Source organism: Cnephaeus nilssonii (assembly GCF_951640355.1).
Source record: "Cnephaeus nilssonii genome assembly, chromosome: 7".
In the NCBI taxonomy this organism is placed as follows: Eukaryota; Metazoa; Chordata; class Mammalia; order Chiroptera; family Vespertilionidae; genus Cnephaeus; species Cnephaeus nilssonii.
Genome location: NC_137078.1, coordinates 96,799,241 through 96,814,019, shown reverse-complemented (window position 1 = coordinate 96,814,019; position 14,779 = coordinate 96,799,241). Strand labels below are relative to the sequence as shown.

Below are 14,779 nucleotides of genomic sequence, written 5' to 3'. Positions count from 1 at the left end.
AAATAGTTCTCACAACAGGCTGTTGAAATGAGAGCTTCTTGTGGCCTGTGGTACAGTTGTCCACATGGGGTGCCTTCCTTGCAGTGGTCACTGGACACCTGTGCAGGCCTGGGGTTGGCAGGGTTCTATGTAGAGCAGCAGGTCTTATGAGGAGGGGCGGGGAGGAAGTGGGACTGGTCACTATGGAATGTTCTGGTTTGTGTCACCTGTCCCTAGCTCTTCTGCTCCATGTCTGCCACCTTCACCCTCAACTTCTTTCGTTCTGGGATTCAGTTTGGGAGTTGGGGCTCCTTCCAGCTCCCTGGATTGCTGAACTTCGGCGAGTTTAAGGTATGCTTTGTCCTTTTCCCCCAGAATTTCTTCTTCTTTTTTTTTTAATAAGATGCAATTAAAAAAAATTTTATATATGTTTTTATTGATTATTTCAGAGAGGAAGAGAGAGGGAGAGAGAGATCAGTGATAAGAGGAACTCATTGATTGGCTGCCTCCAGTATGCCACCTATAAGGGATTGAGCCTGCAACCCGGGCATGTGCCATTGACTGGAATAGAACCTGCGACCCTTCAGTCCACAGGCTGACGCTCTATCCACTGAGCCATACCAGCTAGGGCCCCCAGAATTTCTTGCCTGCTCGGTGACAGTTGCTCTAAGTAATGTACCAGATAGAAGCAATCAGCAGGGCAGGGGCAGCTTCTGGCGGGCTCTCCGCCCGGGTAGCCTCCTGTGGGTGCCCCTGCCCGGTGGGGGCAGGCCCTTGAAGAGAGAAGACAGCCTCCCCTCCTGTGTCTGTCTTCTCCGCTTCCGTCCCTTCCTGTTCTCATGGGCACCGTGGTTTTCTCTCCCTTTCTTGCCCCTTCTCTCAGTGCTCTGACTCTGATAAAAAATGTCACCTCTGGACAGCTGTGGATTTGGGTTTCTTCATCGTGATGGGGGTCATTGGGGGCCTCCTGGGAGCCACATTCAACTGTCTGAACAAGAGGCTTGCCAAGTACCGTATGCGAAACGTGCACCCGAAGCCCAAGCTCGTCAGGTACCTGCACAGCCGCCTCCCCCAACCTGCAGGGCTCCCCGAGTTCGTGTGGATGGGCCGTCTCCCCGAGGGAGGCGATTGTGTGACACCCTGCTCCCCACACCAGCTCTGATTTCACATCTGAGACGGAAGGTAGAAGGGGTCGTGTCCACTGTATTCGTCAGGCCTAAAGGCTGAGTCTGAGCTTCATTCATATGAGAGCTGCTGGTTGCCTCCCCGCCCCCTGACTTCCACTAGGCCGCGTGACAAAGTCAGAAAGGTCAGTGCGATTCTCACCCCCTAAAATGAAAGGCATTTTGTTCCCCGGAGAGAGATGATGTGGACGCAGCAGCCATGTCCCTGCCGCCCACTTTTCCCATAGGAATTGCTGAACGCAGCACGTCGCTGACAGATTCTGCACATGCTGACTGGCGAGGCTCCTACACATGCTCTTTGGGGAGAAAAGGGTTCGGGGTAGGCGGGGTTGTGTATTTGAGTTCCCAAGCCCGGGTGCCTTATTACCTGTAACAGCTGTCCTTTGCTTCCTAGAGTCTTAGAGAGCCTCCTGGTGTCTCTGGTAACCACCGTGGTGGTGTTTGTGGCCTCGATGGTGTTAGGAGAATGCCGACAGATGTCTTCAAGTCAAATCGGGAATGACTCGCTCCTGCTCCAGGTAACCCCTGTCCCTCTGAGTATGGAACCTGGGCTCTGCTTTTAGTGGAAACTGATTTCCAACTGGTGCTCTGGAGCTTCTCAGTGCGTTGACTGCAGGACTTTCCAGAGAGCCTTCAGGACTGGAGTTCCTCCTGACGCAGTTTGGGAACCACTGCATGTGTGTCTTCTCAGCTCGCTCTCGGGTTGCTGTTCTAAACACGTTTCTCCTTTGCCAGCTCTTCCTGCCATGTTCCACCACTAGGGGGCACTGTCCTATTCCCTACGGCAGTGGTCGGCAAACTCATTAGTCAACAGAGCCAAATATCAACAGTACAAAGATTGAAATTTCTTTTGAGAGCCAAATTTTTTAAACTTAAACTTCTTCTAACGCCACTTCTTCAAAATAGACTCGCCCAGGCCGTGGTATTTTGTGGAAGAGCCACACTCAAGGGGCCAAAGAGCCGCATGTGGCTCACGAGCCACGGTTTTCCGACCACTGTCCTACGGCAGTCTTCATCTAACAGTGTTGGCCAGCCAGGTTCACCTGTAGGCTATTACACCACCCAGTCCACCTAGTATTGTTATTGTGTTCACATAAGGGCATCTCTACAGTGTTAGCCATAGACTGGAGTCCTTACTGAGCTTTGTAACAACACTTACTTGTATGCCCAGCGATAGGCGTGAAGTACACCGCCTATACTATCGGACACCATCAAAGAGAAAACAAGAACCTTCATAATCCAAATTCCCTTACCCTCTAATGAGCGAGGCAGTACCGGAATTGCATCTTCCTACACAAAATGGTGGAGAGAATGAGGTGTGAAATGTGGAGAAGTAATCTCTTCAGTCGGGGTTTTGTTCAGCCAGGTGGAGCCTGGGGGAGGCAGCCAGGAGCACGGTGTCTGCACCAGTCCTCATGTGGAAGTGGTTTTGCTTCTGCAGCAAACTCAGGACGGAGGCGTTTTCCATTTGGAACCAAAGTTGGGGCATTAGGTCAGGCCGTACCCTGGGAGCTCCTCTGAAAAGCTGTCAGCTCCCAACCACTAGTCTGTCACCTGCCTCATCTTCCCCTAGTCCCTGCAGTTTGCAGCCAGGCTTCCAGAGTGTCACACACAAAATTAGCCCTGGGAGAAGAGACAGGGCGAAGTCCCTGGTGAATCATCATTGTAGTTACAGTTTCATTATGAATGGGTGAGCGAGGGCCCACATCCTGATTCATTCATTCTCAAAATGCAAGGAATACAGTATCAGTTGGCCGCTCTTGGGTATAGATCTGGTTTTGCTACCTGTTTAATTTACAGGAAAAGCATGGATGCCAGACTGTTTTGACCTAGGTGGGGACCTCCCACTTGAAGATTCAAGTGCCCTGGTCAGGTGCTGACCTTGTACTGATTTCTGTTTCTTAGGTCACATCAGAAGATGTGAATTCAAGTATCAAGACCTTTTTTTGTCCCAATGAGACCTACAATGACATGGCCACCCTCTTCTTCAATCCCCAGGAGTCTGCCATCCTTCAGCTCTTCCACCAGGATGGTGAGCTCCCAGGCGCCTACCCATTCCTGTGTGGTTGGGTTTTTTCTGCAGAGAACAAATAATAGTTATTCCTGTGCTCCTCGTTGGCCCTCAGCTACAGCCAGGCTTACCTTTAATTCTGAGCAAAAAACAGGACTTTCCCTTTGTAATTCCAACCCAGACAAGATTAGCCTTTCTGCCGCCAGTGTTGGAGGTGACCTGGTTGGTGTGCAGAAGGACCTGTGGGAACTAAGGTGGCCCGGTGGGCCCTGGCGGGCATCTGGCAGTGGGACTCAGGTCTGTCCTTGCCTTGCAGGTACCTTCAGCCCCATCACTTTGGCTTTGTTCTTCATCCTCTATTTCTTGCTTGCGTGTTGGACTTACGGCATTTCTGTTCCAAGCGGCCTCTTTGTGCCTTCTCTGCTGTGTGGAGCTGCTTTTGGACGTTTAGTTGCCAATGTCCTCAAAAGGTACAGTGTGTGTACGTGTGTGCATGAGCATGCACGTGTGTACATACATGTGCAAGTGCTCGAACCGTAGCCCTGCCCTTCCACCCAGCATGATTCCAAGCCACATTCTTGTTTTCTCTCTTCACCAGCTACATTGGATTGGGCCATGTCTATTCGGGGACCTTTGCCCTGATTGGTGCCGCGGCTTTCCTGGGCGGGGTTGTCCGTATGACCATCAGTCTCACGGTCATCCTGATCGAATCCACCAATGAGATCACTTACGGGCTTCCCATTATGATCACTCTGATGGTGAGCACTCCCCTTCTAGGCCACTTTCGGGTTCAGGGCCAAGTTCACCCCACAGCAGCCTCTTTTCAGGTCTTTACTTTGTGTTTCAGGTGGCCAAGTGGACAGGGGACTTTTTCAATAAGGGCATTTACGACATCCACGTGGGCCTGCGAGGGGTGCCGCTTCTGGAGTGGGAGACAGAGGTGGAAATGGACAGGTGAGGCCAGGTGGTCTCTTCACATCCTAGGGCCCAAGGAATGTTTATGTCAGGGTAGGAAATGGTCACTTAGATTCTTGGGTTAGAATGAAGTGAAACAGAGTCATTAAAAGAGCAAGTATGTTTGGGGACATTGAGCAGTTCCGTGTGGCTGGGAGCTGGGGCAGGGCAGGGAGGGCAGGGCCGATGCATGGCTTTGTTTGGGTCCTATATTCTGGTTCAGTAGGAAGTGAGTGCTGTGCATAAAGTCTGTGTTAGGCTTGAATGTCTAAACGAAGGGCATGCTAGACCTGGCTGGTTTTTCTCAGTGGTTAGAGTGCCTGAGGACCAAAGGGTTGTGGGTTCAATTCCTAGTTGTGCCTCGGTTGCGGGTTTGCTCCCCACCCCAGTCAGGACGCGTGCAGGAGGCAACCAGTCGATGTGTCTCCCTCACATCAATGTTTCTATCTCCGCTCCTCCTCCTCCTTCCCTTTCACTCTAAAAATCAATGGAAAAAATATCCTCAGGTGAGGATTAAACTAAGGGTCTCCTAGCCCTGTTTGAGAACTAGCCTGCCTCACGTGTGCCTAACGAAGTCTCGTATTATAATCACCAAATTATCCACCAGCCCACAAATGGTTGGGCCTCCTACGTCTGGGTACCACACAAGTCCCTTGTGGTCTAACGTAGGGTCATCAAGCCTCTGTAAAGGGCCCGATAGTCAATGTTGTCAGCTTGCAGCCTGTGGGCTCTGCCAGTCACCAGCTCCGCCCTCGCGATGCAGAGGCGGGCGTAGACGGTATCTAGACAAGACAGGCAGGGACTTGACCTGTGGCTGCAGCTGCCATCCTGGTCTAAGGGGCACCAAACGTTTTTTTAAAATTCTAATAGTGTAATTACCAATTCAGTGTGATACGGGAAATGTGCCATGGAGTGCTGAAGAGGGGCGGCCGATCGGTCCCCTGGGCAAGCAGAGGGGTTTGTGGTGAGGGGACTTTTCATGTTGAGCCGAGGGATGAGTCCGGGCCCACCCATTGGACAAAGCGGGGAAGGGCGTTTCAGGCTGGGGAAGGGCATGTGCAGCCGAGGTGGTTCAGGAGGCGCCAGGAGAGCCAGGGCAGCCCATCGCACTTGCTCCCGGGAGCCGTGGGCTCCAGCGTGAGACTGATGGCTTCTCTCCCTCCCCAGACTGAGAGCCAGTGACATCATGGAGCCCAACCTGACCTATGTCTACCCGCACACCCGCATCCAGTCGCTGGTCAGCATCCTGCGCACCACTGTCCACCATGCCTTCCCCGTGGTCACCGAGAACCGGGGCAACGAGAAGGAGTTCATGAAGGGCAACCAGCTCATCAGTAACAACATCAAGTTCAAGGTGAGAAAACAGCCGAGAGGAGAGGTGGGTGACAGGTGGTTCCGTGGTACTCACACTGACTGGTGCTCATCACGCCCCACAGGTGGGGTGGCTCTTAGGAGAAAGCAGCACCCCATTATGTGCGACAGCGAGTGTGGACTCCGTTAGGCCATCAGGGCGTGTCCATTCTCCCAGTAAGCACAGGGACAGGTTTGTTTTGTTGTTTTTAAATGTATTTTTATTGATTTCAGAGAAGAAGGGAGAGAGATAGAAACATCAGTGATGAGGGAGAATCATTGATCAGCTGTCTCCTGCACGCCCCACCCTGGGGATGGGAGCCTGCAACCAAGGAATCGAACTGTGACCTCCTGGTTCATAGGTCAATGCTCAACCGCTGAGCCACACCAGCTGGGTGGGACAGATTGTTTTTTATTGGCAGTCTTCGGGATTCCTGCACGTTGGCTCAGCGAGGGTTCTAGAGTTGCCAACCACAGAAGTGGACTTTGCCCTACTTAAGAGAGGAAAAGAAATCCATTGAAAGCTGCAGGACCGACAGGAAAGTGAAGGAGCCAGAGCGGTGTGCTAGGGCATGCAGGCGGCGAGGGGACCCTCTGGGAGACCGGGCCTCGGAGCTGCTGTTCTCTGTCCTTGGGATGCTTCCGGTTTGAAATCCAGGCAGAGGGAGAGTTCCGTTGCCTCACCTGGGTCGTGTGCCCACCCCTGGGCTTGCTGGGAGAGAGGGTGTGTTCCCCACTGGAGAACTGAGATGCTTTTCCAAATCAAAGAGCAAGGACGTTGGGCCGGCAGAAACCACAGGGTCTGCAACAAGCCCTGTGGTGCCCAGAGGCTCCTGTGAACCGGCCCCTGAGCCACTGCCCGCATTTCCGGCAGTTCCTGTCGGCATGTGCTTTTGATCCTCACGGCCCCCCAAGTCCTTACGCTAAGTCGGGGCTGTGTTGGTGTGCCTGCGTGCGTGCAACAGTCCAGGGCCTCCCTGGTGGATACCTCTGCCATTGTCACCCCTCCCCATCCACAGAAATCCAGCATCCTCACCCGAGCCGGCGAGCAGCGCAGGCGCAGCCAGTCCATGAAGTCCTACCCGTCGAGTGAGCTGCGGAACATGTGTGACGAGCACGTGACCTCAGAGGAGCCGGCCGAGAAGGAGGACCTCCTGCAGCAGATGCTCGAGCGAAGGTGAGCGCGCAGTCCTCCCACCGCGCAGGCACCGGCAGCCTTCAGGGGCTCGGGAAGGGCCAGCCCTCTGCTCGGGCGCTGTTAGGCGGCTCCCGAGTTTTTGGGGAATTTGGGGAGTGGGTTGGGACGTGGGTGAAACGTGATCCTGCTGAGGGTATACTAGGCAGCGTCTGGTTTTTATATAACAGATACACTCCCTACCCCAACCTATACCCTGACCAGTCCCCAAGTGAAGACTGGACCATGGAGGAACGCTTCCGCCCTCTGACCTTCCACGGCCTGATCCTGCGGTCGCAGCTGGTCACCCTGCTTGTCCGAGGAGTTTGCTATTCCGAAAGCCAGTCGGTAAGTGTCTCTTGCCCACACGGCATTCGGGAAGGCAGGAGGGTAGAGCACACCTCCGCCTCAGGGAGAAGGGGAGACACGGAGTCATGTGCCAGCAGCTGCTTAGGGGGCGCATGCTGCCCCCGCTTCCCTCTGCTGCAGTCGGTGTCCTCCCGGGGTCACCAGGCAGGGGGTGTGAGTCCCCCCATTCTCCACGCAGCCTCTGCACCTGTGTCAGGTGTCCTGCCAGCCTGCAGGCTTTTCGCAGTCTCTACATTTTAGTTCCTGGTGAGCGTGACCCTTCTTACCTGTGTTACCAGAAGTCCCATTCTTCCTGTGATTCCCCTGTAGTTTCTTTTCCTCTTTTGTTTGGTTTTGTAGAGATAAGTTGGGGTGGGTGGGGGTGCTGTTCAGAGTTGTCCGCTCACTGAGACCCACTCACTCACACACTCATCCCTTCAGATGGAGCCTGAAAACGTCTGGAGACCTGGTTTCCGCACTGGCTCTCCTGGTTCGGGTCTTGTCCGTAGGGTCAGCCTCAGGTCCCTCGTGGCCCAGCTGGCCTGCAGAAGAGCAGCTGACAGGGCAGGGCAGGGAGGGCCGCGGTGCAGAGCTGGGCCCTGAGCATGTGGTCTGGGGAGGACCCGCCCAGCTGGGAGTGGGGGACAAGGAAGCGGAGGCGTGAAGCCGGATAACAGGCCTCGCCTGCAGGCGGAACCAGCCGGAGCCGGCCGGTGCAGCGCTGCGAGGCAGTGGTGCACGGAGAAAGCTGTGTCAGAGTGGAGTTAGGGGAGGAAGACGGGGACAGCAGTGACCGGTACGTGTGGCCACTTGTCTCGGCCCATGTGCCCAGTGAAGCAGCAGTGGGACTCGGGATGGAGGAAAGTAGCAGTGTTGTCTGAGTTTGCTGTGGCCGCTGTGTCCAGTTGCCACTAACGTGGCTTCAAACAAGTTTGCTTTTCATAGCTTCCAAGGCCAGACACAGAGTCCAGGTGTCGGCGTGGCCACGCTCTCTGGCGGCTCCAGATCCTTCCTCGCCCTCCTGGTCTGTGGTGGTGCCAGCGGTCCTTGACATTCCTGACTGCAGACCAGTCACTTCCCCCGACCCCCCATCATCATCACTGGTCTTCTCCCTGTGTCTGCTCTTTGAATAAGGAAGTAGTCATGGGATTTAAGGCCCTCCCCAATCCAACAGGACCTCGTCTGACCTTGATCACATCTGCGGAGACCTGGTTTCCAATAAGGCCACATTCACAGGCACCAGGGTTGGACTTGGACATCTCTTTTGGGGGCACACAAGTCAACCCACACAGCTACTATAGCACTTTTCTCCTTTAAACTTCCCTGACCCGTGTCCATTTTACGGGTGCAGGAAAGGGAAGTTTGGGGGATTAGGAGGCTTGCCTGGGGGACACAGCTGGGAGCAGGCTGGAAACTGGCTCTGGATCACTGTGTCTCACTCCAAAGCACGTGTTCCGGCCACTGCCCCGCCCCCCGCACTCTGGGGGACCGTGGCTGGGCGGATACAGACCGGTGGAGGGAGGGGCTCTACATGTGACCCTGCCTGTTGCTGTGCTCGCTGCAAGGACAGTGTCTTGGTTGGGTTTGCAGAGCGCCAGCCAGCCGCGCCTTTCCTACGCGGAGATGGCCGAGGATTACCCACGGTTCCCTGACATCCACGACCTGGACCTGACGCTGCTGAACCCGCGGATGATAGTGGTGAGAGGGCTGTCCCCCAGGACGGCCGGGAAAGGACGGCTCTGGTCGGTGCTGGCTGGCGTCCCATCCTGGTTGGGCAGAGCTGGCCGCAGGAAACTCCAGTTGTCTTTCCTCTGCAGGATGTCACCCCGTACATGAACCCGTCACCCTTCACCGTGTCCCCTAACAGCAGCGTCTCCCAAGTTTTCAACCTGTTCAGAACAATGGGGCTGCGGCACTTGCCGGTGGTGAATGCCGTGGGAGAGGTGAGTGAGTTCCGGGGGAGAAGGCCTGTAGCAGCCCGGCCTCGCCCCCCACCCCCTCCCCACCTTCGGGAAAGGACCCTCCAACCACAGAACCCAGCAGGGAGGCCTCTAGACCAAAACCTCCTCTAAAACTTCCACCAGGAGTGAGGAGGGAGTGGGCGCCTGGAGCCTGGGATAACTCCACACACCTTCCCCCTTTGCCTTCGTTTTCTTATACGCCGTCTCCAGAGTGGCCAGCAGGTGTCGCCAGTGGCACTGTGGACTAGAAAAGTTTAGAGCCACGTCTCTTCTTCACCCAAGACCTGGCAGCACCTGGGGGGATGGGGTGAGGTGTCAGTGCCCCAGCTGTTATGGGCATTGTAACGTTAAATGAGAGACTTTCAAGCCAAATACTGGGGGTGGGAGGAGATGGGGACTGAAAAAGCTGGGGAGCATGTGCCCTGGCTACACAGATGCACAAATTCAGATGGTCACCGGCCGGACTACAGCCCATTGGCCTCCCCTTTAGGAGCCCTAGTTATCTGTGTATCCTGTTCCATAGAGATCAGGTGACCTTTGAAGTGGGTGTCATGATGTCATGTCTGCGTACAGGACCCCGTCTGTCCTCCACCCTCCTGACAGGCTGGGCCAGCTCCGTCCGCTCCTGGTCTTGCCCACTGCGTTTGACTCGGCAGGTGACTTGGGTCTTTTTCTCCTCATCCTAGATCGTTGGGATCATCACCCGACACAACCTGACATACGAGTTCCTGCAGGCCCGGCTGCGGCAGCACTACCAGACCATCTGAGGCTCGGCCTCATCCACAGGCCAGCGCCTCCTGGAGCTCCGGGGAGGCAGCTCTGCTCCGCCACGGTTGGCGGGGCTGCCCCGGGGCACGGCAGAGCCCCGCCACCCCTCGCTCGGAAAGCCTGCCGTCATCGAACGCTTGCTGGTCTAGATCCTGGGGATGGTTTGGCCCGTCAGAGTTTGGACTTGTCTGACTTCCTCAGCAAGTATCTTCCCGTTCCTGCTCCCCGAGCTCCTTCCATCCAGTCGGCACAGGCCCCAGCCCCTGCCCCACGAATGCCAGGACCCGAGAGGGGTCAGGCCTCACCGCTGAGGGGTGACACCCGAGCAGTGTTCCTGCCCCTCCGCTGCTCTCCTGGGGGACCCCGCTCTGCTTAAACCATGAGGGAGGGATGTGGCCACGGCAAGCACTGGGGAAACGCCAGTTGCAAAATGACGTGAATGACTAGCTCCGGAGCTGGGCGCTGAGAAGAAGGCCCACGCTCAGGGAGGCCTTCCTCGCGGCTCCCGCTCGGCCTGCAGGTTCACTGAGGGGGGATGCGCTGCTTCCGGGCTGAGCTCAGCTCTGGCCCTGTGGTTTCAGTCTCCTTAGGTCTCCCCCCCCCCCCCCCCCCCCGCAAGAAGCACGAAGCATTAACCCCACTAATCGTCCCTGAGCAGTGGATCTGACAGTGGGGCCAGCTTTACATCTGCCCTGGTCTTAACATTCCAGCTTTCTCTCCACTTCCCAAGTGACGCACGGTCCCCGGGTGATGCATTTTTACCCCGATTCGTCCCTGCTCCGTTCCTCCATGGAATCCCTAAACTTCCCCCCGTTTGCCTCATCTTCCTGGGAAAGCCCAGAGGATCTTGATGCCCCTCCCCCCAAGTGAACTAAATAAAAGCAGACCGCCCAAGTTAACTAAGAGCAGGCTCCCCCATTTTAACAAAGAGCAGGTCCCGCAGTTTAACTAAGAGCAGGCCCCCCAATTTAACTAAGAGCAGGCCCCCCCAAGTTAACTAAGAGCAGGCCCCCCAATTTAACTAAGAGCAGGCCCCCCCAAGTTAACTAAGAGCAGGCCCCCCAATTTAACTAAGAGCAGGCCCCCCCAAGTTAACTAAGAGCAGGCCCCCCCAAGTTAACTAAGAGCAGGCTCCCCAATTTAAGTAAGAGCAGGCCCCCCCATGTTAACTAAGAGCAGGCCCCCCCAGTTTAAGAGCAGGCCCCCCCAAGTTAACTAAGAGCAGGCCCCCCAATTTAACTAAGAGCAGGGCCCCTAGATAAACCGCTTGGCTCTGGAGAACGGTACGGTTACTTCCAAATGGGAAGGAGGGCGTCTGAGTCAGCGACCGCCACAAGGTACGAGATGCGGCTTGAAATGCCTGAGTGCGGCGATGAAGTGGATGTGTGTTCGAGGACGCGGGTGTCCGCACCCCACAGACCCCTGTCACTTTCCACTGCCACTCCCCAACCTGCTGAGGGGCTCAGCAATGAAACAGGATGCTTCCTGCCAGGACGTCCCCGAGGCTTTCGCATCAAACCCAGGAAGCCTCCCTGTGTCTCTGGCTCAGCTTCTCCAGGCGGCTGGTCCTCTGCACAGGCCCCCGAGGTGGGCCTTTGGGCGTCGGCATTTGCTCTCACTGGCCTCTGCTCTCCACGATCACCAGCATCCGGGCCCATCAGGAACCCCCCGGGGCAGGTGGGCTTTGCACTCGAGGTGGCATTCGTTGGCGTTTCGTTTTCTCGTGCTTTAATCTGGGAGTTGCCTGAGGGCGTCCGTGTTGGCCCTGGCAACACTTCTCGCCCTCCACCTCGAGTTGACTTCGATGGGAAGACGCTTTCAAGGGGTGGGTGTCAGCCTTTGCTCTGCCCGCTCCAGTGGAACCCACTTAGTGAGGGGCCTTGTCCGGCAGATGGCCCTCCGCCCCATCTTATCTCCTCGACCAAAAGTACTTCGAGGTCTGAGTGTGTCAGCTTCCTGGAGGCACGTGATTTGTGAAATGTGATGAACCCCCAGTGCGTCGTCCGGGAAATCACCAGGACCAAAGAGGCCAGCCCTTCTCAACGTGGTGTGAGCAGCCGCCACTTCGCTTTAGTGTTCAGAGCTTGCCCGCATTCTTTCCTCCTTTCGTGACGAAGGAAGCCAGTCGCACGTCAGGAGAATGGCATGACCCCCACACAGGAACTTGACCCTCTTCCCAGCCCTCCCTGAGAGGTGCCAGGCCAAGTTCTGCGGGGGTCAGGGGGCCTCTCGTCCTGGGCTGGGTCACCAGGAAATTGCCCTCGTGCACATCGCGCTGCTTTTAAGTCACCAGACATTAGTTCCCTTCGGTGTAGCCCAGAGGTAGACGACAGAACACAAACGCCTTCCCCCAGAGCTGGCTGGATGGCTGCCAGGGAGGGCCAGACCCAGGCCCCTTGGGAAAGGTGCTTCCTGCCCCCTGTGACGGCCATCCTCTCCTGGTGCCCAAAGACAACCGTGCCCACTCGCAACAGGATACCGTAAGCCCGCTCCTCGGAAGTCTTAGAAACCTGCATTTCCAGCCCTCACCTGGTGCCAGCACCCCGTGGGCCTCCGGGGATCTGGTCCCTCCGTAGACGACAGCACAGGCTCCGGGCTTGGCTAGCGGTGGCTGTGTTTGGTCTCTGGTGTTTCGTGGTCCCCGGCTGCTGTCAAAGGAGATGGGGTAGAGGCCCCACGGCTGGGGGACTTGCACTCTGAGAGGTGATTTGCTCATGACCTTGTTTAACGAGTGGCTCCGGGCTGGAATGGACATGGCCTGACCCAGCCGGCCACATGGCATGTCCGATGTGAGGTTGCACACCGATACCGCCCCGGGTGTCGGGAGCAGCCGGCGGCCGTGACGTTTGTGTGCGGATTGCACGCCTGCTGCGGGCCTGGGCCGTGTGGACAGCAGCAGCTTCCTGTTTGTGTTTGCACTGTTTGTTTATACGTAACCTTAGCTAATTCCACTGTGTATATAAATTGTATTTTTTTAATTTGTAAAATCCTATTTTTATTTGAACTTTTAGAACTTGGAAGTTCTCATTATAACCTTACCGTGTCGGAATAAAACATCTCCATCGGTCTCCTTTAGCCTGTCTCCACGGTGTTCTTTAAAGGGGTGTTTTTATCTTACCCCCCTTACTGATCTGTGAGAAGGGCAAGCTAGGAAGTGGCTTCATAGTCTCATCTCCTCGGTTTCCCGCAGGGCTCTCCACTCACGGGGTCCGCTCACTGCCTTGGAAACCAGGGGGTCCTGTGGGTGCTGGCAGACACCACCACGTCACCCCTCCTCCCAGTCTCCCTTCTCACTGACACTCAGACCTGATTACTGATGCTGGTCTCTTGTAAACACTGCCTGTTCCTTCCGGTGCTGCTTCCCAGTGATCGCGGAGAGACCCCAGCGATAGCGGAGCACCCCCAGCGGGATCGGAGAGCCCCCAGCGATAGCGGAGAGCCCCCAGCGATAGAGGAGAGCCCCCAGCGGGATCGGAGAGCCCCCAGCGATCGCGGAGCGCCCCCTGCGATCGCGGAGAGCCCCCTGCGATCGCGGAGAGACCCCAGCCATAGCGGAGAGACCCCAGCGGGATCGGAGAGCCCCCAGGGGTAGCCGAGAGCCCCCTGCGATCGCAGAGAGCACCCAGCGGGATCGGAGAGCCCCCAGCGGTAGCAGAGAGACCCCAGCTTTCTCGGGGAGCCCCCAGCGATAGAGAGCCCCCAGCGGGATCGGAGAACCCCCAGCGGTAGCGGAGAGCCCCCAGCGGGATCGGAGAGCCCCCAGCGGTAGCGGAGAGACCCCAGCTTTCTCGGGGAGCCCCCAGCGATAGAGAGCCCCCAGCGGGATCGGAGAGCCCCCAGGGGTAGCCGAGAGCCCCCAGCGGTAGCGGAGAGCCCCCAGCGGGATCGGAGAGCCCCCAGGGGTAGCCGAGAGCCCCCAGCGGTAGCGGAGAGCCCCCAGCGGGATCGGAGAGCCCCCAGCGATAGCGGAGAGCCCCCAGCGGGATCGGAGAGCCCCCAGCGGTAGCGGAGAGCCCCCAGCGATAGCGGAGAGCCCCCAGCGGTAGCGGAGAGCCCCCAGCGGGATCGGAGAGCCCCCCGCTGTATCCGAGAGCACCCAGGGGTAGCGGAGAGCCCCCAGCGATAACGGAGAGCACCCAGGGGTAGCGGAGAGCACCCAGCGATAGCGGAGAGCCCCCAGCGGGATCGGAGAGCCCGTTTATATTCCTGTGTTTAGGAATTTGCCCCCCAAACAGATTCCCTGAGAACCAACAGAGGAAATGGAGCTGATGCTGAGCCTGTAGAGGTTCGGCTGTGGCCCTGTGGTCGGCTTCTGCGGTGCCATGTGCCATTGCTTTTTGTTCGCTTCGGGTCCTGCCAGAAACGTGCCTTTTTCTCTAACGATCTGCTTCGAGCTGCCATTCCAGCAGCCGTAGAATGGTCTCATGCGGCCCCTTCACCTACCCCCACGTTTCCTGTTTCTGGAGCATTTTCTGTGCATTTGGCACTCTGAGGCGGCCCACTGAGTCACGGTGACACGTTGGGAGTGTGGCCGCTCACCCTCCCTCCCTCCGGGATCTCCCGCTCCCCGTGCCTGACCGCAGGGCCTGGGGTGGCCAGACGCTGCTTCCGGTCTCTCCCCTTGTCCTTGTCGGTCTGCTTCTCGGCTTCCTGCCCTCCGGTGTGTGAAGTCCACACAAGGGCCGTTCTCAGTGGAAGTGGGGAGGTCAGAGGTCTTCCCTCCTCTCGGCTCCCTAACCATCATTCCCTTCTGGCTTCCCCTCCTTCCCTCAACAGGGAGCCAGTTGCTACCTTATTACCCCTTTTCCCAGTTTCCACACAAGACCAAGACAATCGGACTGATCTTTATTTTATTTTATTTTTAATTTCTTTATTGATTAAGGTGTCACATATTTGTCCTCATCCCCCCATTCCCATCCCACACCCCTCCCCATGGATGCCCCAACCCCCTGTTGAACTTAAGCATTGGTTAGGCTCATATGCATGCACACAAGACCTTTGGTTGATCTCTCCCCCCTCCCCCCACCCTCCCCTATCCTCCCTCTGAGGC

The 14,779-nt window shown here is 56.7% G+C and overlaps 1 protein-coding gene across 2 annotated transcripts in view; it reads left to right on the top strand.

Annotated features, from left to right (window-relative positions):
* CLCN6 (chloride voltage-gated channel 6) overlaps positions 1–12,804 on the top strand; it is a 32,633-nt gene extending 19,829 nt beyond the window's left edge. Inside the window, exons 11-23 of one of the 2 annotated variants that reach the window (XM_079778353.1) lie at positions 217–330; positions 863–1,029; positions 1,558–1,681; positions 3,069–3,195; positions 3,491–3,644; positions 3,773–3,932; positions 4,022–4,128; positions 5,296–5,482; positions 6,498–6,655; positions 6,844–7,000; positions 8,591–8,698; positions 8,818–8,943; positions 9,648–12,804. In XM_079778353.1, coding sequence (XP_079634479.1) covers positions 217–330; positions 863–1,029; positions 1,558–1,681; positions 3,069–3,195; positions 3,491–3,644; positions 3,773–3,932; positions 4,022–4,128; positions 5,296–5,482; positions 6,498–6,655; positions 6,844–7,000; positions 8,591–8,698; positions 8,818–8,943; positions 9,648–9,728 — 1,770 coding nt within the window. In that variant the 3' untranslated portion in view covers positions 9,729–12,804. Of the gene's footprint in view, positions 1–216; positions 331–862; positions 1,030–1,557; positions 1,682–3,068; positions 3,196–3,490; positions 3,645–3,772; positions 3,933–4,021; positions 4,129–5,295; positions 5,483–6,497; positions 6,656–6,843; positions 7,001–8,590; positions 8,699–8,817; positions 8,944–9,647 lie in introns of those variants that run through there. The other variant, XR_013813844.1, reaches the window with a different exon arrangement.
* Positions 12,805–14,779: the final 1,975 nt, after the last annotated feature.